The sequence below is a fragment of the Ascaphus truei genome, chromosome 6 (genome assembly GCF_040206685.1).
Source record: "Ascaphus truei isolate aAscTru1 chromosome 6, aAscTru1.hap1, whole genome shotgun sequence".
Lineage (NCBI taxonomy): Eukaryota > Metazoa > Chordata > Amphibia > Anura > Ascaphidae > Ascaphus > Ascaphus truei.
The window spans coordinates 116,825,158-116,849,520 of record NC_134488.1 but is presented as its reverse complement, the minus strand read 5'-3'; the positions used below and the strand labels follow the sequence as shown (position 1 = coordinate 116,849,520).

Below are 24,363 nucleotides of genomic sequence, written 5' to 3'. Positions count from 1 at the left end.
TTTGTTTTCCTAACATCACAAATTCTCGCGTGTATCAAAATGACGTCTTGGTTTTACATTAATAAATCGTTTAATTAAATTATCTAATCTTACCTCTATTGTTCATTCTCCCCCTCCCTCCCCCTCCTCTCCCCCTCCTCTCCCCCTCCCTCCCCCTCCTCTCCCCCTCCTCCCCTCCCTCCCCCTCCCTCCCCCTCCCCTCCCCCTCCTTCCCCCCTCCCCCCTTCCCCCCCTCCCCTCCTCCCCTCCCCTCCCCCCCTCCCCTCTCCCCCCCTCCCTCCCCTCCTTCCCCCCCCTCCCTCCCCCTCCTTCCCCTCCTTCCCCCTCCTTCCCCCCCTCCCTCCCCCTCCTTCCCCCCCTCCCTCCCCCTCCTTCCCCCTCCTTCCCCCCCTCCCTCCCCCCTCCTTCCCCCCCTCCCTCCCCCTCCTTCCCCCCCTCCCTCCCCCTCCTTCCCCCCTCCCTCCCCCTCCTTCCCCCCCTCCCTCCCCCTCCTCCCCCTCCTTCCCCCCCTCCCTCCCCCTCCTTCCCCCCCTCCCTCCCCCTCCTTCCCCCCCTCCCCTCCCCCTCCTTCCCCCCCCTCCCCTCCCCCTCCTTCCCCCCCTCCCTCCCCCTCCTTCCCCCCCTCCCTCCTTCCCTCCCTCCCCCTCCTTCCCCCTCCTTCCCCCCCTCCCCTTCCCCCTCCCTCCCCCTCCTCTCCCCCCTCCCTCCCCCTCCTCTCCCCCTCCTCCCTCCCCCTCCTCCCTCTCACCCCCTCCCTCCCTCCCCCTCCCTCCCCCTCCTCTCCCCCCTCCCTCCCCCTCCCTCCCCTCCCCCTCCCTCCTCCTCCCCCCTCCCCCTCCCTCCCCCCTCCTCTCCCCCTCCCTCCCCCTCCTCTCCCCCCTCCCTCCCCCTCCCTCCCCCTCCTCTCCCCCCTCCCTCCCCCTCCTCTCCCCTCCTCCCCCCCTCCCTCCCCCTCCTCCCCCTCCCTCCCTCCCCCTCCTCTCCCCCTCCCCCTCCTCTCCCCCTCCCCCCTCCTCTCCCCCCTCCTCTCCCCCTCCCCCTCCTCTCCCCCTCCTCTCCCCCTCCCCCTCCTCTCCCCCCTCCCTCCCCCTCCTCTCCCCCTCCCCCTCCCCCTCCCTCCCCCTCCCTCCCCCTCCCTCCCTCCCTCCCCCTCCTCCTCTCCCCCTCCCTCCCCCTCCCTCCTCTCCCTTATCCGTTATCCGTCGAACGGTTTATCCGACGCCAGATAATGCATTCCGCGGAACGCGTCATCCGACGTTGGAACGCGTCATCCGACGTTGGAACGCGTCATCCGACGTTGGAACGCATTATCAGATGCTCGCCACAGTGGATTAAGATTGGATTCGCAATCTGACGTTTTGCTATCTGACAGCGGTTTGTGGAACAGATTAAGTCGGATAACCGAGGACCGCCTGTATACACATTAGGTTTGGCTAATACAGACACTGTTCACACCTCATTTTTTGTAGGACTGAATGTAAAGGATTCATGCCATCACTGTTTTGGAAAAACTACCCCTCGCATAAAATATCCCCACAACAGTATACCTTTTCTGCGAGTACATGCCACGAAGAATTTAAACATGGGCAGCATATACAGTATTTGTACACAAACAGAGGAGTGGCTCAGTGAGTAAAGACACTGACTGGTACTGGTTCAATTCCCGGCGTCGGCTCCTTGTGACCTTGGGCAAGTCACTTTATCTCCCTGTGTCTCAGGCACCAAAAACATAGATTGTAAGCTCCACGGGGCAGGGACCAGAGCCTGCAAAATGTCTCTGTAAAGCGCTACATAAAGCTAGCAGCGCTATACAAGAACAAAGTATTATTATTATTATTATTATAACAATGTGGTAAAAAGTGTGTGCCGAGCAGCCGCATTTTAAGTGAAACTTCTTTGTCTTTTGTCACAGAAATTGTATTTGTGATGGTGATGTTTTTAATTAAAAATCAAAACACAATGTCAGTGCCAAAACGCAAAGATGTTTGACTTAGAACGCGTGTTTTAGCTATTTGCACTTCTATATTTATACTAACTGTGAATTGCTTGTGTGTGTGTGTGTGCGCGCGCGTCAGTCAGTGTGTGTTTGTGCATACGTCAGTGTGTGTGCGCGTGTCAGTCAGTGTGTGTTTGTGCACGTCAGTGTGTGTGCGCGCGTCAGTCGGTGTGTGCACACGTCAGTCAGTGTGCGTCACTATGTGCATCACTGTGTGTGTGTCTAGCAGGCTCTCCCCCGTAATTTGACACCTCATTGCCATGGCGACGCGTCACACCAAGCCTTAGTCACGGTCAGCGAAGTTACAGAGGCCTCGCGCTGTCCTCCAGCATTTAATTTAAATGCCTTGGCAGGAAAGTGGGGCCTCTGCAACCCCCCCAGAAAAATCTCGCGCCCCCCAGTTTGCGCATCCCTGCTCCAGCATATAAATACCCCCTAAAAGTATATATTTTCTGAACCTGCATGCCCCAGTGAATTCACACCTGGGTAACATGTCTTTACTCTTTATTTAATAACTGTATAAATGTAGAAGTACAAAATCCAGACCACGAACATCAGGCTTTGCATCAAGAGGTGCACGCAATTATTGGTAAAACAAAACCTTCCGCCAGCATATAAATATGCCCAAGAAAAAATATTGCTTATGAAATTACATGTCCCGAGGAATGCAGATATGGGTCACACGTTTTTCCACAAAACAAAATTCTGACTGTGCATATTTGTTGGAAACCATGGCCTTGATATTTTTCTCATTTACACCAACGAAGGATTTTGTATCAAAAATCCTCGCACAAGCCCAGTGCAATAGTGGAATAGAATACTACTTTGTATCACTCTGGGTCTCCTGAGTACTCTCCTACCAGACATGTATAGGTTTATATATTGTTAAAGACGTAAGACTGTGGTGACGGAAGGAGCAGCGTGGCATTCCCAAATAAAGGTTAAGCCCACTTGCTGCCTCTGCCCCGTCAAGATGGCAACCCTCTGCAAGGGTCAATGTGCCAACCCATGGTTGGAAAATGTCACAATCCTGGTCTTGTATAACTTGTATGTTTAGAATTGGGTCTGTGCTGGCCACAGAACCTCCAGAAGTTCCCAAAGAAATTAATCCTGCTGCTCAAATCTTTCTCCCGTGATCCAAACGGGGCACACTACAAAAAGACATACAAGCAAAGGAAAGACAATGTCAATTGAAAAATAATCACTTTATATAAAATATGAACAATTTATAAAAGTTACAAATTACACGCATTTTAAAAAGTATCCACACAGTCCCTCCCAAGGATGAACAAAATGGTCCTGTCTGGGGGTCGAAGCGCATGTGACGCGAAATGCGTAGGGGATGTTACGGGTCTGCATGGTAACCACGACAGGACGTTGTGCCATCAGACACCCAGCGTGTTTTCCCTGAAACCACGAGAAGGCTGCGTGGAGATCTGCAGCTTTCTCATTGTATTGCAATAGGACTTGAGTTTGATCCCTCTGCTGTTATACGGCTGTTTGTTCCGGTTTTCAGCTACCAGAGGGACCTGACGGGGTCATCTTGTTCATCCTTGGGAGGGACTGTGTGGATACTTCTTAAATGCATGTAAATTGTAACTTTTATAATTCATATTTTATATAAAGTGATTTTATTTTTCACTTGATATTGTCTTTCCTTTGCGCTCGCGTGTTTTGTTTGTAACTTGTATGTTTCCATATGTTGTTGCATGTTCAATACTTTATGAAGTTTTATCTGTGACTCATTGTGTGCCTGGGCCAGTAACAATGGCTGGGTACCAGGCATACAATAAGAGGGTTACCCTTTGTGTGGCGCCAGGTGCTATGCCAAGGGACAATGGGGAGCTAGGGAAGGACACGCCTGCCTGCTGGCAGAGTACACACTCCAAGGCCGGAGCATTGTTCTCTCCCTGGCAGCGAGGCGTCTAGGCCTGCGAGAGGCCTGGAGCTGAACTTGGGGACCGGCATTCTGGCCTAGCCCTGTCGGCGAGGTTCCCATTGGTCAGTTCCAATTTCCCAGGTCCCGACCCTTGGCCCTTCATTCAGGACTAACTCCCCCCTCTCTCTGGATTGGTCTATTTTGGATGTCCCCCCTCGCTCCGGATTGGCTCAGTGGATTAAAGGGACCGCTGATTTGTTCGGCACCCATTCCACCATGTTTCAAAATGTGGCCAGGAAACTATAGAAGCTGACACCGATCCGAGCTCCACAGTTGGTACTGGTTAGGCTCAGTGTCTAGAGACAAACAGTACCATATACTGTGTGACTGTCTTCCCTTGTAACTGGGAACTGAAATGACTACTGAGGCACACTGCAGGATAAACTATCTTTGCCGCCACTAGGCACTTAGATGTGGCGGTCGCCTCCTGGCTGCCACCCTCCTTCTGAATCGCAGGGGCAAATGATGCCGCGGACGTCACCAACTTCGAAAGGAGAAGGAAGGCGACAGCAAGGAGATGGTCGGCACATGTAAGCGCCTCCCAAACAGGCACAATAGACCCGAGAGCGCAGCAAATGTATATGGGGCGGACATTTTTGCCCCCCTGAAATTTTGCCTCCCTAGGCCCTGGAGTAATGGGACTAATAGGAAATCCGCCGCTGCCTGCACCTAAGCGTACAATTGTCAGTCCCTGTTTTTGGGAGGTTATTGTTGTACCTTTGCTTGTGTCGCTCACTGGTGGCTTCGGCCGAATAAACTTCCGTCTATTAACTTCTGTGTTCTGCCTAGTAACTGCGATCCCAAGTACCATGTGCATATTTGGCCCGAGACCCCACTAATCTAATTACAATGCAAAAACGCTTACAATTGTTCACCGGTTACTCTGCAGTATGTAATATGGCTATACAATTTTGTCCGGATGAGCCATATCACGCCTAGAGATGGGGACGGAACTGCCAAGGAAACGCCTTGCCAAGCACAGTTTTATTCTTGCACATATGGGGGTACCTTCAAATAATAGAGGATGCCCCTTAAGTCAATTTAGGCTGATTCAATATTTGTTGGAATTAAACAAATGTGCATGTGGAAATAGAAATACACATTGTATCTGCATTGTGTTTTTAGAGTTGATTTTCACAGGACACATCAGGAACTATTTTACTCCCAGAAATATTAGAAGTACCCACGACTGACCGGGGCTCTGTCCTATTAATAAATCGGCCCCATTGAGCCTGTCACTGTGATTCCCTAACGCAGCTGTCCTGCACAGACTTTTGATGACTGTCACATCTCCCATTTAAATCCATAGCAAGAACAGCGGTCACAAAGTCACAAAACCAGTAAGTATCTCGCAAACAGGCGGGACCCTGAAAATGGCGTGCCTCCATTCCGAAGGACCCCCCCCACGCTTCCCATCCTGTAACAAAAAGTATAGACATTTCTCCCATGACTGCTGCTTTAAAGATTGTCAGCTCTCCGGGCCAGGGATTTATTTTCCTATTGTCTGAATTTTATGTTTTTTGCACTTTATTGTATTATAACTCCCTGTATTGTATTATTTGCTTAGTAAAGTGATGTGCACATTGTTGGCACTATATAACTACAATTATACATAAGCACGTACGTACATACACCACATGCATACATACGTACATACATACGTACATACATACAGCACGTACATACATACAGTACATGCATACATACAGCATGTACATGCATACATACAGCACGTATATACATACAGTACATGCATACATACTTACATGAGTGCGTACGTACATACAAAAGGGGGAGTAATGTACAAACCCCAGCTGGCAGAAGCTTCCTTTGAGCCACCTCTATGGTGAAAGGGAAGCCTGAGTCAGTTCATCTCTGTGATCCTCCCAGCCTCATTTCCTAAACTGGAGCGGCAGGACCTGTTTACGTAATGTGAAGCCAATTAACGTCTCTAAACTACACTACACACGGCCCCCTCAGGAGCCTATCTATGTATCATTTTTAATTATATGGCGCTTTACAAAGTGACAATACAAGGCAATTAAACAACGGGGATAAGCGCGACATGTGAGCGACAACATAAGGCGAAGGGAGGCCCTGCCCTGCAGAGCTGACATTCTAAGGCTACGGCCCCAGTGCTCCTGGCGGCGTGTGCACACATTACAGCCACGATCTGCGGTCTGCAGGGGAGCCACAGATGCGCGAGATATGCCCTGCCACGCCCGCGCTATCTGCCCTTCCATTGGGCGCCTGCTGAGCATGTGACCGCGTCGCAGCACGACAAAATTCTTGTCTTCCCTGCCAGAGTACGCATCACAGTGCTTTGCGCGCACACACACGGCCACTGGGGCCTGCCCCATAGAGGGCTGTGGTGTGTGTGGCGCGTGCGCTGCAGCGGCCACTGGGGTCCTGTCCTTAGTGTAACGTCTTCATTCCGTTGCTAGTGCATAGATCTTGCGGTAATCAGGCTCTTACCTTGATGGCAATGCTGGGGCCACTGGCTCTGCAGACAGAAGAAAGAGAAGGTTTGAGTACATGGATGGGTGCCTGCAACGTGCATGTGGGCTATTTACAATTTTGTAATTCATTTCAGCTGTGGATGTTACCCCTGTCTCAGTTCACACTGAGGATCTCCTGTTTTATGCTGCGTTCCCATTTTAAAACAGTGAGTCACAGAAGATAAAAAGCCAAAACTCTAACCCGTAAACACTCTTGATATATGGCTTGGTAATATCCTTTGATCTAATAGGAAGAGCCCCAAGAAGAGGTGAAGACCCTCTATATAGTGGGGTACACACAAGTAAATAGTTTTAAAAAATTATGCAAATATTTTTTTTCATACAACATAGATTTTACAAAAAAAAACGGCGCAAAGGGGAAAAAAGGCTGAAAACAGCTCAAAATACACAGATCACGTTATATTATTATATTTTATGTGATAAATTGTGTTGGGTCAACAGGAAAGTTCTTCCCACAAGTTTAATGAACAAGAGACTTCCGGTGTCTCAAAACATTCACAAAACACAAATACTGTATAAAGAATTGATACTTTGCCTCAGTTCAAAGGTATCACTACTTCAAATGTGAAGCAGGCTCAAGTGAGTATCAAGCGTCTTAACTCTTTGTGAACCGGGCATACATCTATTAGAAAGGCCTACACTAGGGCTGGAGGATTTTTGTTATATTCTGAAAAAAGGAGACGTAAGAGTGACACACTCTGATCATTTGCATGCCATTACCCAGAATCCCTTGCTGCCGGGCATGCTAAGCGATAGTGGGGAAAGACAGGGTTGCAGACCTGTCTGAGACATGCAAATGCACCACGCGTGGCGTTACACTGTACGGTGGAGGGGTTTTGTCACTTTTTTTACTCACCATTACTTTTTTTAATGTCTGAAAAAAGCAGAGAAATGACTGAGAATAGAGGCGCCCCTTATAACATGACATGTAGAAATTATTAGGAGTGGGTTCTGTTATTCCATATACTGTACAGTAGGCCTGCACAATTCCAGTCCTCGAGGGCCGCAAACAGGCCAGGTTTTCAGGATATCCCTACTTCAGCACAGCTGGCTTAATTAATGGCTGAGTCATACTGAGCCACTAATTGAGCCAGCTGTGCTGAAGTAGGGATGTTTGTGGCCCTCAAGAACTGGAGTTGTGCCGGCCTGCTGTACATATTCCCCAAATCTATCATTGACATTGATGCAGAGTCCAAACTGTGTCTGAAGGTATCAATTTAATGGCAAGCATGCTGCTACATTCGATATATACCTATCAGTCCTCTCCTATTTGAGCTATTTCACATGGTGCAACATTTTTCTCTTTCATCAGTTTCATGTCACAATTAAATATAAGAGTTTCTTTCCTATTTGATACATGTTATGCCAATTACTTAGACAAACGGATTACTGCCAACTCGGCCCTGATAGTCTGACTTGCTGCAAATAACAAGGCCTTAGCCTTGCACAGAGTAATGCCCCCCACCCTTCACATGGGGGGCACTCAATGTCATGTGACTTCAAATGGACTTGTTAAGTATAAGGTTATTAACCACTGATACACATATGGATTCCATCGTATTCTGCAGGATCAATCCTACTGTGCATTATAATCAAACCTGGGCCCAGGTCTCTGGGACAGGCTAAGCTAGTCCCGCTTTGTGAGACTCCTTGATAAAGGACCTACTGGTCCGAAACGCGTAGGAGGTGCGTTTTTGTCCCCATGGGGGTATTTTTGTCATCAGTCATGCACTGAAATAAAGGACATTGAACTTTTATTCCACCTGGCTCCCTGGCTGTGCGCTATTTGCTGTTGTTTGTTGCCGCTTTGTAACCCATTCAATTCTAGCAGACTGCAAGCTGAAAAGGTCAGAAGCATCGAGGGTTAATGGAAACCGGCTAAACCTGTCGCCCTGTCCCTGTAACCACAGCTTGCAAATAGGAGTGCATGTGTCATAGCATACTGACAGACTGTGACACATTGTATTGCCACGAGTGGCCAACTCCAGTCTTCAAGGGCCACCAACAGGCCAGGTGTTAAGGATACCCCTGTTTCAGCACAGGTGGCTCAATCTTTGACTGAGCCACCAGTGCTGAAGCAGGGATGTCCATAACACGTGACCTGTTGGTGGCCCTTGAGGACTGGAGTTGGCCGCCCCTGGCATAGACTACTAGGGAACAGGTGTATTGTAGTTAACCTCGTTCGCGCCAAATGGGCCTGAAAAGCATTGCAAAAGGGTTAAAAAGATGCAAAAAGTGTCATGTATAGTTAATGTATCAAGGTGCTTCCATCCACATTGGCTGCTTCAGCTTCATTTACATCACAGTGTGGGTGAGACTATATGGAGAAAACGAAATGAATATTGTATGGATGTAATAAATTGTGTAACTCTTTCTGTCTTTCCTTATGTCATGTTTCTTCTCCTTTTTTTTGCAATTAAAGTTCTGGCCAAAATCCTGAAAACCTGGGAAGCCCTGATCTAGAGATTTATGGGCCTCATGCAGAGAGCAGCGCTAAAAGGAATCTCGCCATTAGCCGGCGAAAATGGAGCTTTAAACTGCCGAAACAGGCAAGTTTTAAAAAAAGCGCCATTTTTTTTTTTTCCCTTGAAATTCGCCGCGCGGCTGGCGAGTTTCTAATCTCTCCAGTTTTTTTTTCTGCCGTATGCAGAGAGCCGCGATCGCCATCTAGTGGCTGTTCGCGCCAAAAAAATGGCGCGATTTTCAACATTTTTTCCCTCCACCAAGCAGCTGGCGCTCTGCGGCCGGTGGAGGGGGGGAAAAAAAAACGCGATTTTTTCCCCACTAGTTTCAACAGCGCTCATAGCGCTGGTTGAAACTCTCCATATGCAGAAAGGCAGTTTTATGCCCTTTCTGCATATGGAGATAAAAACTCTCCAATAAAGCTAAAAAAATTCCCCCTCGCCAATTCTGAATAGCGCTGCTCTCTGCATGAGGCCCTTAAATCTGATTTATTTCTGGGTTCTGAGCCCCAAAAATGTGACATTTAAACAGAATAACTTGTGACTGCAAAGCGGTTCCTCTTTACCGATTCTGGCGTAGAGCTGTTCTGATCCTCCCTCTGTCTGGGCTGCAGGGGGTTCCTGGGCAATGCTGGAGGTTGATATCTGTCTGTTCGTTACTTCAGTGCTGGTCCCAGAACCCTCTGCTTCTCCATCACTATCAAAGTCAAAGGCTTCTCCTGGGTCGTCTTCATTCTCCTGCAGGGCGGTGCCAGTGAGCTCAGTACTTGGGACATCTTCTGAAGGAACAAAGGCAGAATGGCAGGTCATCCAAAAGGCTGTTGGTGCCATTGGATAAAGGTAGTTTCTTTATTAGTTCTCATAACTTTTTGTTGACTAACAAGAGAGATCTTTGTGTGTAATATTGTGTGTGGAGCTTGCAAAACTTCACAGGCCTCCTCTTCATTAATTCTCTTGTTGGTCCATTAAAAGCTATCACAACTTTTGAAAAATCTGTCACACAAAGGGAGACTGAGCATATTGATACACAGAGTGACACAGCACGTTACTCACAGGGATACCACACCATTCATACACAGGAAAACCAATTAAACAATAGATAGGCTTTGTTAGCCTCCTATCTCTCTCATAACACAAAGTCAAAGTGCAGCACGCCCAGAGAATGACAGGGGGCAGTGCCCAGGAAGCAGGGAGTCACAGTGTATACCAAGTCACAAACAGGGGGCAGAGAACCATGTGTGTGTGTGTATAGAATCAGAGAAACACACACAGAATACAAAGTTACAAAAGAGCAGAGGCAGAAAATCATTCACAAGGTGCAGGGAGTCACACAGAGAAATACACACAAGGTGCAGGGAGTCACACAGAGCAGCACACACAAGGTGCAGGGAGTCACACAGAGAAACACACACAAGGTGCAGGGAGTCACACAGAGCAGCACACACAAGGTGCAGGGAGTCACACAGAGAAACACACACAAGGTGCAGGGAGTCGAACAGAGAAGCACACACATGGTGCAGGGAGGCACACAGACAGAACACACAAGGTGCAGGGAGTCCACAGAGCAGCACACACAAGGTGCAGGGAGGCACACAGAGCAGCACACACAAGGTGCAGGGAGTTACACAGAAACACACACAAGGTGCAGGGAGTCACACTGAGCAGCACACACAAGGTGCAGGGAGTCACACAGAGAAACACACACAAGGTGCAGGGAGTCACTCAGAGAAGCACACACGGTGCAGGGAGGCACACAGACAGAACACACAAGGTGCAGGGAGTCGCACAGAGCAGCACACACAAGGTGTAGGGAGTCACACAGAGAAGCACACACATGGTGCAGGGAGTCACACAGACAGAACGCACAAGGTGCAGGGAGTCACACAGAGAAGCACACACATGGTGCAGGGAGTCACACAGACAGAACGCACAAGGTGCAGGGAGTTTAAACAATTAAACAATAGATAGGCTTTGTTAGCCTCCTATCTCTCTCATAACACAAAGTCAAAGTGCAGCACGCCCAGAGAATGACAGGGGGTAGTGCCCAGGAAACAGGGAGTCACAGTGTATCCCAAGTCACAAACAGGAGGCAGAGAACCATGTGTGTGTATAGAATCAGAGAAACACACGCAGAATACAAAGTTACAAAAGAGCAGAGGCAGAAAATCATTCACAAGGTGCAGGGAATCACACAGAGCAGCACACACAAGATGCAGGGAGTTACACAGAGAAACACACACAAGGTGCAGGGAGTCACACAGAGCAGCACACACAAGGTGCAGGGAGTCACGCAGAGAAGCACACACATGGTGCAGGGAATCACACAGAGCAGCACATAGAAGGTGCAGGGAGTCACACAGAGCAGCACACACAAGGTGCAGGGAGTCACACAGAGCAGCACACACAAGGTGCAGGGAATCACACAGAGCAGCACACACAAGGTGCAGGGAGTCACACAGAGTAGCACACACAAGGTGCAGGGAGTCGCACAGGGGGCACACACAAGATGCAGGGAGCAGCACACAGAAGGTTGCGCAGAGCAGCACACTGAATGTTGCGCAGAGCAGCACACAGAAGGTTGCGCAGAGCAGCACACAGAAGGTTGCGCAGAGCAGCACACAGAAGGTTGCGCAGAGCAGCACACAGAAGGTTGCGCAGAGCAGCACACAGAAGGTTGCACAGAGCAGCACACAGAAGGTTGCACAGAGCAGCACACAGAAGGTTGCACAGAGCAGCACACAGAAGGTTGCACAGAGCAGCACACAGAAGGTTGCACAGAGCAGCACACAGAGGGTTGCACAGAGCAGCACACAGAAGGTTGCACAGAGCAGCACACAGAAGGTTGCACAGAGCAGCACACAGAAGGTTGCACAGAGCAGCACACTGGGGGTTGATGGCGCAGAAGAGAGCTTTGTTGGCAGTTACAGTACCTACTGCATGGAAGTGAAACCGGGAGGTCCTAGCAGCAGCATCCATCTCTCCCGCTGCTGCGCCTGAAACACAGTGCGATGAGTTCTCACTGAGCCCTGCATGTAACCTCTGCTCCCATGTCTGCCCACCCCACCTGCCTGCGGGTGCAGGGGATCATTTCCTGCACTGTAGGAAACACCGCATGTAAATATTATTATGGCAGGTGAGGTCAGAGAGATGGGGAGTCCAACAACAAAAAACAGGGCAGGTTTCTATCCACACTGCCCCAGAACAACCGTCAGACTAGTCCACACCATACACAAAGCATCGAAACAACCTCTCTGCTGTGACACACAATACCCCAAGCTCACACACACCTTATTAATAAATAAAACAGGCAGCACCCATACCTGATTTATTTATCACACACACACACTATTTTTATATACAAAATTAACAGACATCTCCTTACTGTCATACTTTCCACTTATACTTAAAGCAGACGCACTATATTGTGTTCAGTATCTTCCCTAACACATTGCCCTGTTACACTCTACATTTGTATACAAATAAAACAATATATGTAACATCTCCCACCTTATTCCTCTCCTTTTTACCCACAAACATATTTCCCCTATACACTGTGAGGCACCCACAGCAAACATCTCACGTCCTCCATACACTGTCTTGTCCACTTATTATACATAATATGAGCGCAGCACCCATACACCCCGCTTCTTATCTTTATCTAAATACGCATAGTACCCTGTAAAACCCACGTGGATCTTGTAAACCATAAACAACTTATATTCTACCTTCCAGAGGCAGCGCTGCCCAGGACAAATGTGAGCTAAGGACAGTTATATTTGTAAGAGGTTAGGTGTTGTAGATTTACACTTGAAAAAAAGAATCAGACAAGTATTGATATTGTAAAATAATGTTTTCATCTTTTAACATTTGCATTATGTATTATATAGATGTATTATGCTATGGAAGGCATTTACCAATGTTATCCAATATCTTTTGTTAACATGGCTGTTTGTCAGTCCTCAAAGCCACAGGTAAATTGTTAGCTTGTTTGCAAAGTAATTATGAGGCCGTCATTATTTCCATTATTCCTATTAAATCCCTTATTACTTACAAAATTCTCCTCCTCACTTTTAAAGCTTTCCACTCTTCTGCTCCTCCTTAGGCCCGTAATATAGTGGGCGCGCTTGCTGCACCGTGTGCGCGGGCGGCTGTCATAGTTGGCTGTGGTTAGCCAGCCATTGTATGCTCGGCTGTGACAGCCGGGCAATAGCGGGGAAGACTCTGAAAAGTATTTGCGCCGCTACCGCTCAGTGTCTGCAATGTATGTACTGTATGTATGTTTGTATGTGTATATGTAATTAGATTGTAAGCTCCTCGGGGCAGGGACTCCTCTTCCTTAATGTTATGTTTGTCTAAAGCACTTATTCCCATGATCTGTTATTTATATTATCTGTTATTTATTCCATTACCACGTGTATTACTACTGTGAAGCGCTATGTACATTAATGGCGCTATATAAATAAAGACATACAATACAATACAATACAATGTATGTGTGTATGTATGTGTGCACAATATTAATAAATAATTTATTCTCACAGCATGTTTTTTTTAATTTTAAATATACACACACAGCTTCCCCAGTGACACACACACAGTGACACACACACAGTGACACTCACACACAGTACCTTCCAAACCTGTCGCTCACAGCAGCACGGACCGTACACACAAAAAGTGTGCGTCACGTGCGCCCACTATATTATGGGCCTTACATCTCAGCCCTAATTTCTCGCTATGCACCATCCCGACTCTTGCGTTCTGCTAAAGGATTTATTCTCCCTATCCGTTTTGTGTCTAAAGCCCTCTCCCGCCTTAAACCTTTCTCACTGATTGCCCCACACCTCTAGAATGCCCTTCCCCTCAATATATAGTACCCTCTCTATCCACATTTAAGTCCCGTCTTAAAAAACACCTCCTTAACGGAGCATCTCGGTAGCTCCGCTGGCCGATACTGTACATCACATGCACTGATCTTGACCCCTTGCAGAAGCACTTACCAGAACGCCCTCCTACTGTCTGGAACTATGATCATTCGCCCAGTAGCCCAAGCACGCTGCCTTGGGGTCACACTCGACTCCTCTCTCACATTCGCCCCTCACATTCAAAACATGTCTAAAACCTGTTGCTTTTTCCTCCACAATATAACAAAGATATGCCCTTTCCTCTGTTGCTCGACTGCTAAAACTCTGACTCAGGCCCTCACTCTCTCCCGTCTTAATTACTGTAACCTCCTGCTGTCCGGCCTTCTTGCCTCTCACCTGTCTCCCCTACAATCTATCCTAAATGCTGCTGCCAGAATCACTCTACTCTTTCCTAGATCTGTCTCAGCATCTCCCCTCATGAAATCCCTCTCCTGGCTTCCGATCAAATCCCGCATCTCACATTCCATTCTTCTCCTCACTTTTAAAGCTTTACACTCTTCTGCCCCTCCTTACATCTCAGCCCTAATTTCTCGTTATGCACCATCCAGACTCTTGCGTTCTTCTCAAGGATGTCTTCTTTCTACCCCCTTTGTATCTAAAGCCCTCTCCCGCCTTAAACCTTTCTCACTTTCTGCCCCGCACCTCTGGAATGCCCTTCCCCTCAGTACCTGACTAGCACCCTCCCTATCCACCTTTAAGACCCACCTTAAGACACACTTGCTTAAAGAAGCATATGAATAGCACTGTGGATATTCTGAACACATGATACATAAAGCCTGGCCCCCTGCAGACGCACTTACCAGAACTCCCTCCTACTGTCTCTGTACGTTCTCCCTACCTACCAATTGGACTGTAAGCTCCTCGGGGCAGGGGCTGCTCTTCCTTAATGTTACTTTTATGTCTGAAGCACTTATTCCCATGATCTGTTATTTATTTGATTACCACATGTATTACTACTGTGAAGCGATATGTACATTAATGGCGCTATATAAATAAAGACATACAATACATACTGTCTCTGTAAGGTCTTCCCACTTCCCACTTAGACTGTAAGCTCTTTGGGGCAGGGACTCTCTCTCCTAATGTTAGTTTCATGTCTGAAGCGGTTATTCCCACTATGTGTTATATTATTATGTCACGTGTATAACTGCTGTGATGCGCTATGCACATGGTTAGCGCTATATAAATAAGGATATACATCCATACATCATTAGCCAAGCAGATAAACATTAGTAGCTGATTGTGGATCCAGGGTTTCCAAAAGAGAAGTGATACATTTTTTCACAGGATACAGATAAGTAAAACAGTTACTTTAATAGTGTTTGAATATTTCTATGGAAGCCATTATATATTATTTGTGTTGACCTGCCCCTTCACCACTCAGCCTGACACCTTTAGCTCACTTTGAAAATAATCATATTCCTTCATTTTGCAGATTTTGATGTTCTGATATATTACAATCCATTTCAGGTTAAAGTTGCATTTTGTGTAACCTTATGACTTTTGTCTTGTGCGATAACTATTGTGTGACACACAAGACTTGGCGTCGTGATACTCCACAGTGTCATGACAGTGGTTGACAATCACTGCTCTAGGTGCTATACCTCAATTCTGATCCCATATGTTTCCATCCGCCCTTACATGCTCTCTGCCTATGCTCTTTGCAGAGACTCATTTTGCTGGGGGAAAAGATAATAGTGGAACATCATTTCCTGCCAGATTATTATAGCAGGAAGTGATACGGAAACACATCGTCACTGTTATAATAAAAGTAGAGTTTCTCGCTAATTCTGCTATTATGATTGGTTTAGTACAGGGGTAGCCTACTCCAGTCATCAAGAGCTACCAACAGGTCAGGTTTTCAGGATATCCCTGCTTCAGCACAGGTGGCTGAAGCAGGGATATCCTGAAAACCTGACCCGTTGGTGGCTCTTGACGACTGGAGTTGGCCACCCCTTGTTATATGTGGTCAAGTAGGTTGCAGAATCCCAGTCTCAATCCTTTCAAAAGTAGCCATGTATCCCGCTGCCTTCAAATTCTTCAAGCTTAAATCTTCCTGAGCGAGAGGACGGCGGCTTCTTAAGAAGGATGTCAGCCTTTTTCATGCAACAAAACGGTGGAAAAAATGAGGGATCTCAGTGTACTGATCGGGGCTTATTCTCTATTTTCCGAAGCGTCCGACTGGGCTGTTTTTGACCGTGATTCCCCATGGACTTCAATGCAAATATAGAATAAGCCCCGTAGGGTGAGAATCATCTTCAGAATGTGACCGTTCCTAGGCTAAGGGTCAATTTTCCTCTAATGCCACACAGTACCCAATAACGGATCCCTCTTGCCTGTGTGATTGGTTCCCACTGTTGCTCCCAGACCTCACTGAAGCCACAAACCACTTGCCTGTCATTAACCCCTTCAGTGCCTCCTACGCAATGCAATGTGTTGCAGGCCGCCCCCTTACCCTGAAGCAGGTACACATGCTCCATACAAGATTAAAAGAGAATTGCGTGTTATTAGTCAACGTGTCAGTGTTCCTGTAAACGTGTATGTAGGCGGACGCTCACAGAGGTATGCAAGGGAGACTGATTATAGTGAAATTAAATAAGCCTTTTATTGCGCCTTTTCCTTAACATCAGGAAACCATCCAAACAAGGGGTAAACAAAGCTTCTATTCACTTGGGAGTATTTCTAGTGAAATACTATGCAGTTCACAACTCCCTTAGATAAGCATGTCTCCCAGCCCCAAACATATAGCATGAAATGAACAGATATAAAAAGTCTTGTAAATAAAAGTCTTATCTGTTCCTTGTGGTTTGGAGGGAAAATCTTCTCTGTCCCTGGTTGCTACCTTTTCTTCAGGGTTTGTCAGCATTCAGGTTTAGAAGTTTCCCCTTTGTCTTGAAAGCAGCTCTGCTGTTTCTTCTGGCAGGGCTCAAGACAAGTGTCTCCAAGTTCAGCTCAGGTGTGAGCTAAGGAGTCTCCCTTCCTGTCTCAAAAGACAGGCTTTTCTAAGCCATCAGGCAGGTGGTGTTTGTTAATTGACTACCAGCAGTTAACCACCACACTGCTGGATTAGAGGCACATTACCTGAACAGGGATAACTCCCCTGTTACAGTGTATTTGAATGCCGACCTCTCCGATGGTCTCTTTACTTTTTGTTTAACTTTTCCATTGGCTCGCCCCACTGCTACGTTAAGATAACGGCAATATACAATGTATACGTGATTTCCAGGTCTGAATGGAATGTGGTGTCTGCAATATTTCACAACCCATCAAACATTGCAGAGAGCAGAGCCTGCCCCATCCCGCCTGAAAAGGCTTTGGTGAGCCGTCTTCCCGTAGCTGTGCCTGTGTTGGGCCCACTGACCGTTTCTATGCAGAAGTTCATCAAAGAACAAATCACACAGAAAATGAAATGAGCCAGCTCCTCTCTGTTGTTTTTCATCCTGATTTCCTCTGGAAAAAAAAGCTCATGACCCCACTCTGTGTCTTTTCTGCTTCAACTCAGCCCCACCTACTCTATTATCAATACGTGCTTTTGCTGTTGCAACATTTTATAGACTTTTTATGCTGGCTACAGCAATGGTTATTTTTATCGCTTTGCAATCCAGAAACTTGGGGGATTTTTCGTCTCCTAACTGCCTCTAAGTAGAAATAGTCTGATTCATTTCAGAGGACATACTGTAGGGTGCGACGCGTTCACGTATGTATGTATGTATGTATGTACAGTATGCGGTGGCACTAATGGGGTTAAGTAAAATCCTATAAAATGACAGAACTACATGTCACCGGTATCACTGACCCCGGTGTCCAATGTTACATGTGTCAATAACTGTCCCTTTTAAGCCATGTAGGAGAGAACAATGGCGTCAGATTCACAACAAACGCCTGTCACCCTCTCACCTTATTCATGACCCTTTCGGTGCAGGTCGTGTTTACAGGAAAGTTTTTTAGACCCACCCTGCAAATGAATATAAAACACAGCAGAATGATGCTGAGTGTCTGTACGTTTTTATTGGGTATAATCAGACACAAAACAAGTTATGGTGAGTTAAAAGTGACCAAAATAAAACCACCGTACAGTGTTCAGCAAATAAAAATACCGCGTGTGAGCACATTCACATGTCTCAGACAGGTCTGCAGCCCTGCCTTTCCCCTTTATCTCCTAGCATAGAGTGCTTCCTCTGGAGCAAGGGATTCTTACACCTGCTGTACAGACCAAAGTTTCTGAATGTCTCTCTGGAATATCATCCTGGTTGGCCCTCTGCTGACTGAAACTTAACATGGCAAAAACAGCGCTCCTTATACTTCCTCCCAAACCTGGCCCTACTACCTCCTTCCACATTACTGTTAGAAGAACCATCATTCACCCAGTAGCCCAAGCACGCTGCCTAGGGGTCACACTCGACTCCTCTCTCACATTCGCCCCTCACATTCAAGACATATCTAAAACCTGTTGCTTTTTCCTCCGCAATATAACAAAGATACGCCCTTTCCTCTGTTGCTTGACTGCTAAAACTTTGACTCAGGCCCTCATTCTCTCCCGCCTCGAAACCTGTAACCTCCTGCTGTCCGGCCTTCCTGCCTCTCACCTGTCTCCCCTACAATCTATCCTAAACGCTGCTGCCAAATTCAGTTTACTATTTCCAAAATCTGTCTCAGCGTCTTCGCTGCTGAAATCGCTCTCCTGGCTTCCTATCAAATCACGCACCTCGCACTCAATTCTCCTCACTTTTAAAGCTTTACACTCTTCTGCTCCTCCTTACATCTCAGCCCTAATTTCTCGTTATGCACCATCCCGACTCTTGCGTTCTGCTCAAGTATGTCTTCTCTCTACCCCCTTTTGTATCTAAAACCCTCTCCCGCCTTAAACCCTTCTCACTGACTGCCCCACACCTTTGGAATGCCCTCCCACTCAATACCCGACTAGCACCTTCTCTATCCACCTTTAAGACACATCTTAAGATACACTTGCTTAAAGAAGCATATGAGTAGCACCGTGGCTAATACAATACACGATACATAAAGCTTGGCCCCCTGCAGACGCACTAACCTGAATGCCCTCCTACTGTCTCTGTACGTTCTCCCCACCAATTAGATTGTAAGCTCCTCGGAGCAGGGACTCCTCTTCCGAAATGTTACTTTTATGTCTGAAGCACTTATTCCCATGATCTGTTATTTGTATTATTTGTTATTTATATGATTGTCACGTTTAGTACTAATGTGAAGCGCTATGTACACTAATGGCGCTATATAAATAAAGACATACAGACATACATACATACATACATACACACACACACACACACACACACACACACACACACATACACACACACACACACACACACACACACACATTCTGGGTAATGACATGCAAATGAGCACATAGTGAAACCTTTTCCTTCTTGTCCATTTTAACATGGTCGGCCGCAAACTGCTTTCCCGGGGCACAGAACTAGAGTTTGCACTGCCCCCCCCTGTCCCCACCCCTGTGTTGGTGGCCTTGTGAGACCCCCCCCTCTATCTCTCACACCCCCAACTCTCCCTCTCATCTTCTCCCTCCTTTCTCTCTTGCTCCCCTCTCTCACACCCCCACCTCTCTCTCTCCGTCACACCCCACCTCTCTCTCCGTCACGCCCCTCCCTCACACTTCCACCTCCCTCTCTCCCTCACGCCCCCACCTCTCTCTTCCTCACCCCACCCCCCACCCCCCACCTCTCTCTCCCTCATGCTCCAGCTCTCTCTCCCTCACGCCCCCATATCTTTCTCCCACACCTCTCTTTCCCCCTCCCCAATACACATAATAACCCCCCTTCCCCAATACACATAGTAAACCCCTCCTCCAATACAGATAATAACCACCCCAATACACATAGTAACCCCCTCCTCCAATACAGATAACCACCCCAATACAGATAATAACCCCCCACCCCCATACACATAATAACCCCACAACCACCCCCATACACATAACCACACACACACACAAACACACACATCTCTTACCTAGGGGGGTGGCCCAACTTCCAGCACACGCAAGGCACGGGCCTAGCCATAGCAGGGGAGAGAGGGCCGTTGCAGGAGGGGGGGGAAAGCTGGGGCCCGGCAGCTGGATGTGGATGTTGGTGCCCAACCCCGCAGCCGTTGGGCATGAAACAGTTGTCCCGACTCTACCCCGCCCTGTTCCTATAAGCTTATGCCTGCCATAATACACAGCTTTTTCATTCAGCACAGCCTGGGTTAAAGAAGCACAGAGCCAGAAACCCTGCTCACAGGCAGCTTTTACATGAAAATTGATCAAATATAACTTCAAGAAGCAAAGATCCACAGAGTATTGCTGTAACGTGTACTTGAAATATTACCAAAGTCCAGAAACAACAGCAGAGTCCTTCCTCACAACAGATGTTGCACTATCGCTGTGTAAACAATGATAGGAGGCGCTTAGTATTTATTGGCAGGGATAACGATGTTTTGGTCTCCGCTCCATATACTTGGCACAGGGCATACGTAACATCTCAGGTTTTCATGATCAGAGGGGGTTTCCAAATATGAACTGGACCTCCACCCCTTTCAGTACCACAGCATCCAGCCATGCTTTGATATGTGTTGCTGGCACTGAAGAGGTTAAGTGTTTCCTCTAGCAGCCGGTTAGAAAGACAGCGAGTGTCACAATGACACACAGGCCGATATTAACACTGCACAATTAAAAGCATGAGTCCTCGTTTTTATACTGCAACGCATTGCAGGAGCGTCCTAACACTGATGTGGTTACACGTGATCTATTTATATTTAGGAGGCTCACAGAAATGAATGGGTTGTCAGACTCCACACCCCCAGCACAACCTTTAAGCCAAAGCTGCTGCAATGAATCAGAGTTTCGCACCTTCCAACTCCCAACATGGAAAGGTTGGGAGCGATTCCCCTGCGCTGGAAATCCAGAACTGCGGCCTTGTGTCAAAATGATATCTCCTGCCAACAGCAACATGTCCCAGAGTGAGAGGGGGAGTGACAGAGAGAGATGTACAATGAGAGCGATACATAGGGAAAGAAACAAAGGGCCAGATTCACTAAAAAGCATTACATGTAATGAGATAATGTGTCTTATGCATGTAGCACAATGCACTTTATTTCTGTGGGATATGCTTATTGACTCTTTCAGTGCTAGCCTGGCATGCAACACATTGTTCTAATGTTCTATATTCCGCTGGACCCCAACTCTCTCTAATAGCAGGTCTGAGATCAGATGCATCGTAAGGAACCCCAACCCTCTCTAATAGCGCGTCTGAGATCAGATCCATTGTAAGGAACCCCAGGCCTCTCTAATAGCATTGTAAGGAACCCCAACCCTCTCTAATAGCGCGTCTGAGATCAGATTCATTGTAAGGAACCCCAACCCTTTCTAATAGCGCGTCTGAGATCAGATGCATTGTAAGGAACCCCAACTCTCTCTAATAGCAGGTCTGAGATCAGATGCATTGTAAGGAACCCCAACCCTCTCTAATAGCGCGTCTGAGATCAGATGCATTGTAAGGAACCCCAACTCTCTCTAATAGCAGGTCTGAGATCAGATGCATTGTAAGGAACTCCAACCCTCTCTAATAGCGCGTCTGAGATCAAATGCATTGTAAGGAACCCCAATCCTCTCTAATAGTGTGTCTGAGATCAGGTGCATTGTAAGGAACCCCAACTCTCTCTAATAGAGGTCTAAGATCGGATGCATTGTAAGGAACCCCAACTCTCTCTAATAGCGAGTCTGAGATCAGATGCATTGTAAATTCTTCTGTTTTTGGACCATTTTGTCTATGTTGTATAAAACTTGGTAATTACAATTAGCTTTTTGTGTGTTGCTGAAATTCTACATAGCAGAGCTCATGAGTCTGGAATGTGAGAAGAGTTAAGACAGTTAAATCAGTATGACAAGAGCATCTTTAGAACGTACGAATATTTGTAGTATAATAAAGATGATTTTAAGATACTGTTAGTAATTAATCAGTCTGTCATAAGGGAGCTTTTTCAGAACAGAGATTGATAGTATTAGTAGACATCTCTCAAGGATGTCAGGAAGATAAAAATATAGGGAAACACTGTTCTACCATGAATGTGTAAACGATAACTGCTAAAGATGAAAGCATGTTGTCTTGCTGTCTATTACTATGGATTGCTATGTATAATCTGGTTGATCATGAGAAATAGAAGTAACTGCCACGTATAGCTGTTATAAGAAAAAGGGTATAAAGGTTTTGCCAAGACATATAGAGAACATAATTATGAAATACCATCATGCTGATCGTTCTCCACTCTGAACCTGTATGCCTGTTATATGCTTTCTGTCACTGAAGGATAAACCATTATTGGAACAAAGATACCTGTCTCAATCTTGAAGGATCTAAAGGACCATCTTCACTGGCGAGCCAGCCCATCGTGTGCCCGTATACTTCGCCCATCGTGTGCCCGTATACTTCCAGAGGGGGAAAGCCCACGAGAGGTGGCGTACCTTATTGCAAGGAAGTCTCCCGGTAACCCTCCATACCCTGATGTAACTATATGGACACACTCGAACCAGAAGTATACCAAGAAAGGACCAGTTGAGTAAAGACACTTTCCTGAAGTTGATCAGTTCCTGAGCAGTATCTTACATCCGGAAAATACACAGAGACCGAACCGATCCAAAGTGACACTCTTGGTCCAGAAACGTCTAGTGTGACTCCCGAGGAGGAATCGGCCAAAAAAACGAAAGGCGCGAAGCAGCAGTTTTGTCTCAGTCGACGGGGATTCCTCTGCTGCCCGCACTTACAAAGAAAGCGCCAAATTCTGTAAGTAACGTTGGGTTATTCCCTATTACGCAAGTATGGATTTTATTCAAGAAAAGGCAAATTAAAGTAAAATCCCCCTCACAGCACCAGAAATCGTAGGGTGTGTAGAGTTGTGGGATACTTTATGGAAACAGGATACAAGTGTATTTAAGGAATTTGATGAGAAAAAGTTTAGCGCACACACAAGGATAAAAGAAAGTTTGAGGTCGTGATCAAGCTGGTCTTGATCTACAAGAAAGAAATGATATCATCTAAATGTCAGGATAGATGGCAGAAAGAATCTGAAACAGTGTTATGGAAAACCAATATTTTAAGGATCAGACGCAAAGTTTTTCCAAAATCAATATCAGGAATACAACACAAAGAATATGCTTTGGGCAAGAAGAAGCAGGAGAAGGGATTAGCAAAGATATAAAAGAATTGCAAGGAAAATGAGGGGAGGGATAAAGTAAGGCTGAAATAGAGAGCAATTCACAGCTCTGTGTAATGCCCACAACTGCAGTAACTCCCCCCCCCCCCCCTCCTGCAGCCAAGGTAAGTAAGTTACAGAGGCCTCGCGCGCTCCCCGGCATTTAATTTAGACTCTTTGAGGAAGAGCGCGAAGCCTCTGTAATCGCAGCACCACCCCCCCACCCCCAGACAAAAACTTGCGCAGCCCAGTTTGCGCACCCCCGCTCTAGCATTTAAACCTTTAGAATAATAAAGGTTAAGAAAGATAAACCTATGTGGTATTACATGTTGAGTTTATTAATGTAATGTATTAAAGAAAAGATTTGCAATTGTGAAAAGATTGTGCTTGCGTCATACTGGACAACACAGCATATGAAATGGCTGTTAGGGGTGTAGGATGCTATTTTAAGACCCCCTCGCACCCTGACTCATAGTATAGATTTGTATTTATATTTAGTGATTCTATAGCAGCTCACCAGCATATTTTTATCGGATGGGTTTTGGGACCCTTGGGCCTGGGAGACACTGTTACACTATGTGGATGATCTATTGATACAAACAAAAGATGAGGCAGAACATGTAAAGGTTTCAAATTAAAGCAGGAAAACGAGAAATCTTATAGTTTGTTTTTTTACATCAGTTCTGTAATATTAGATAATACAGTACTTACTGCATTTTAAAAAAAATATTATTCAACTCTTAATGCCATTTGTAATGAATTTCAAAGCATTCTTTGAATTTTTATAGCAGGTTTTAGCCACCTCCCCAGCAGTGCAAGATTTTTGCAACACTTTCCTGTTTGTGATAATGTGTTGCCAATGTTCCCAGCAGTTTCAGCTGCAAACTGTAACAATAGATAATGTTACCTTAGTAATATAAGAATACATTGTAGCTGCTGAGTTACACTGACTGAAGAAACTGAAAGGCACAATGTTAGGCACAATCAGGATTTTTACAGATTTACAACAGGAGCACCAAACAATTGCCATTTTTGGTAAGAATGTAGAATTATACATGCTTTACATGTAAAATAAGAAAAAGAGAGATTAAAAAAAGGGGGGGAGGGAATCAAGTATTGCTGCATTAGAGCAGTCGGGACTGAAACTAAATACATATAAAGCACAAGTTTTAAAAAGTGAAAACTTTATTTTTGGGGTAGTAGCAGTAGAGCAAAGAAAGAGTCTAACAGAGGACGGAGGTTTTACAAATTTTACCCCGGCCAACTTCAATCACAAGATTGAGAACATTTTTGAGCCTAGTTA

At 46.4% G+C, this 24,363-nt stretch overlaps 1 protein-coding gene across 9 annotated transcripts in view; it reads right to left on the bottom strand.

Moving 5' to 3' along the window:
- ARHGEF10L (Rho guanine nucleotide exchange factor 10 like) overlaps nucleotides 1-24,363 on the bottom strand; it is a 104,286-nt gene that overhangs the window by 58,244 nt on the left and 21,679 nt on the right. For 3 of the 9 annotated variants that reach the window (XM_075605984.1, XM_075605982.1, XM_075605990.1), the window contains exons 2-5: nucleotides 11,847-11,909; nucleotides 9,483-9,695; nucleotides 7,311-7,328; nucleotides 6,411-6,438 (exon numbers count right to left, since the gene is read on the bottom strand). In XM_075605984.1, coding sequence (XP_075462099.1) covers nucleotides 6,411-6,438; nucleotides 7,311-7,328; nucleotides 9,483-9,695; nucleotides 11,847-11,892 — 305 coding nt within the window. In that variant the 5' untranslated portion in view covers nucleotides 11,893-11,909. Of the gene's footprint in view, nucleotides 1-6,410; nucleotides 6,439-7,310; nucleotides 7,329-9,482; nucleotides 9,696-11,846; nucleotides 12,013-19,844; nucleotides 19,924-24,363 lie in introns of those variants that run through there. The other 6 variants (XM_075605988.1, XM_075605987.1, XM_075605986.1 and 3 more) reach the window with 5 other exon arrangements.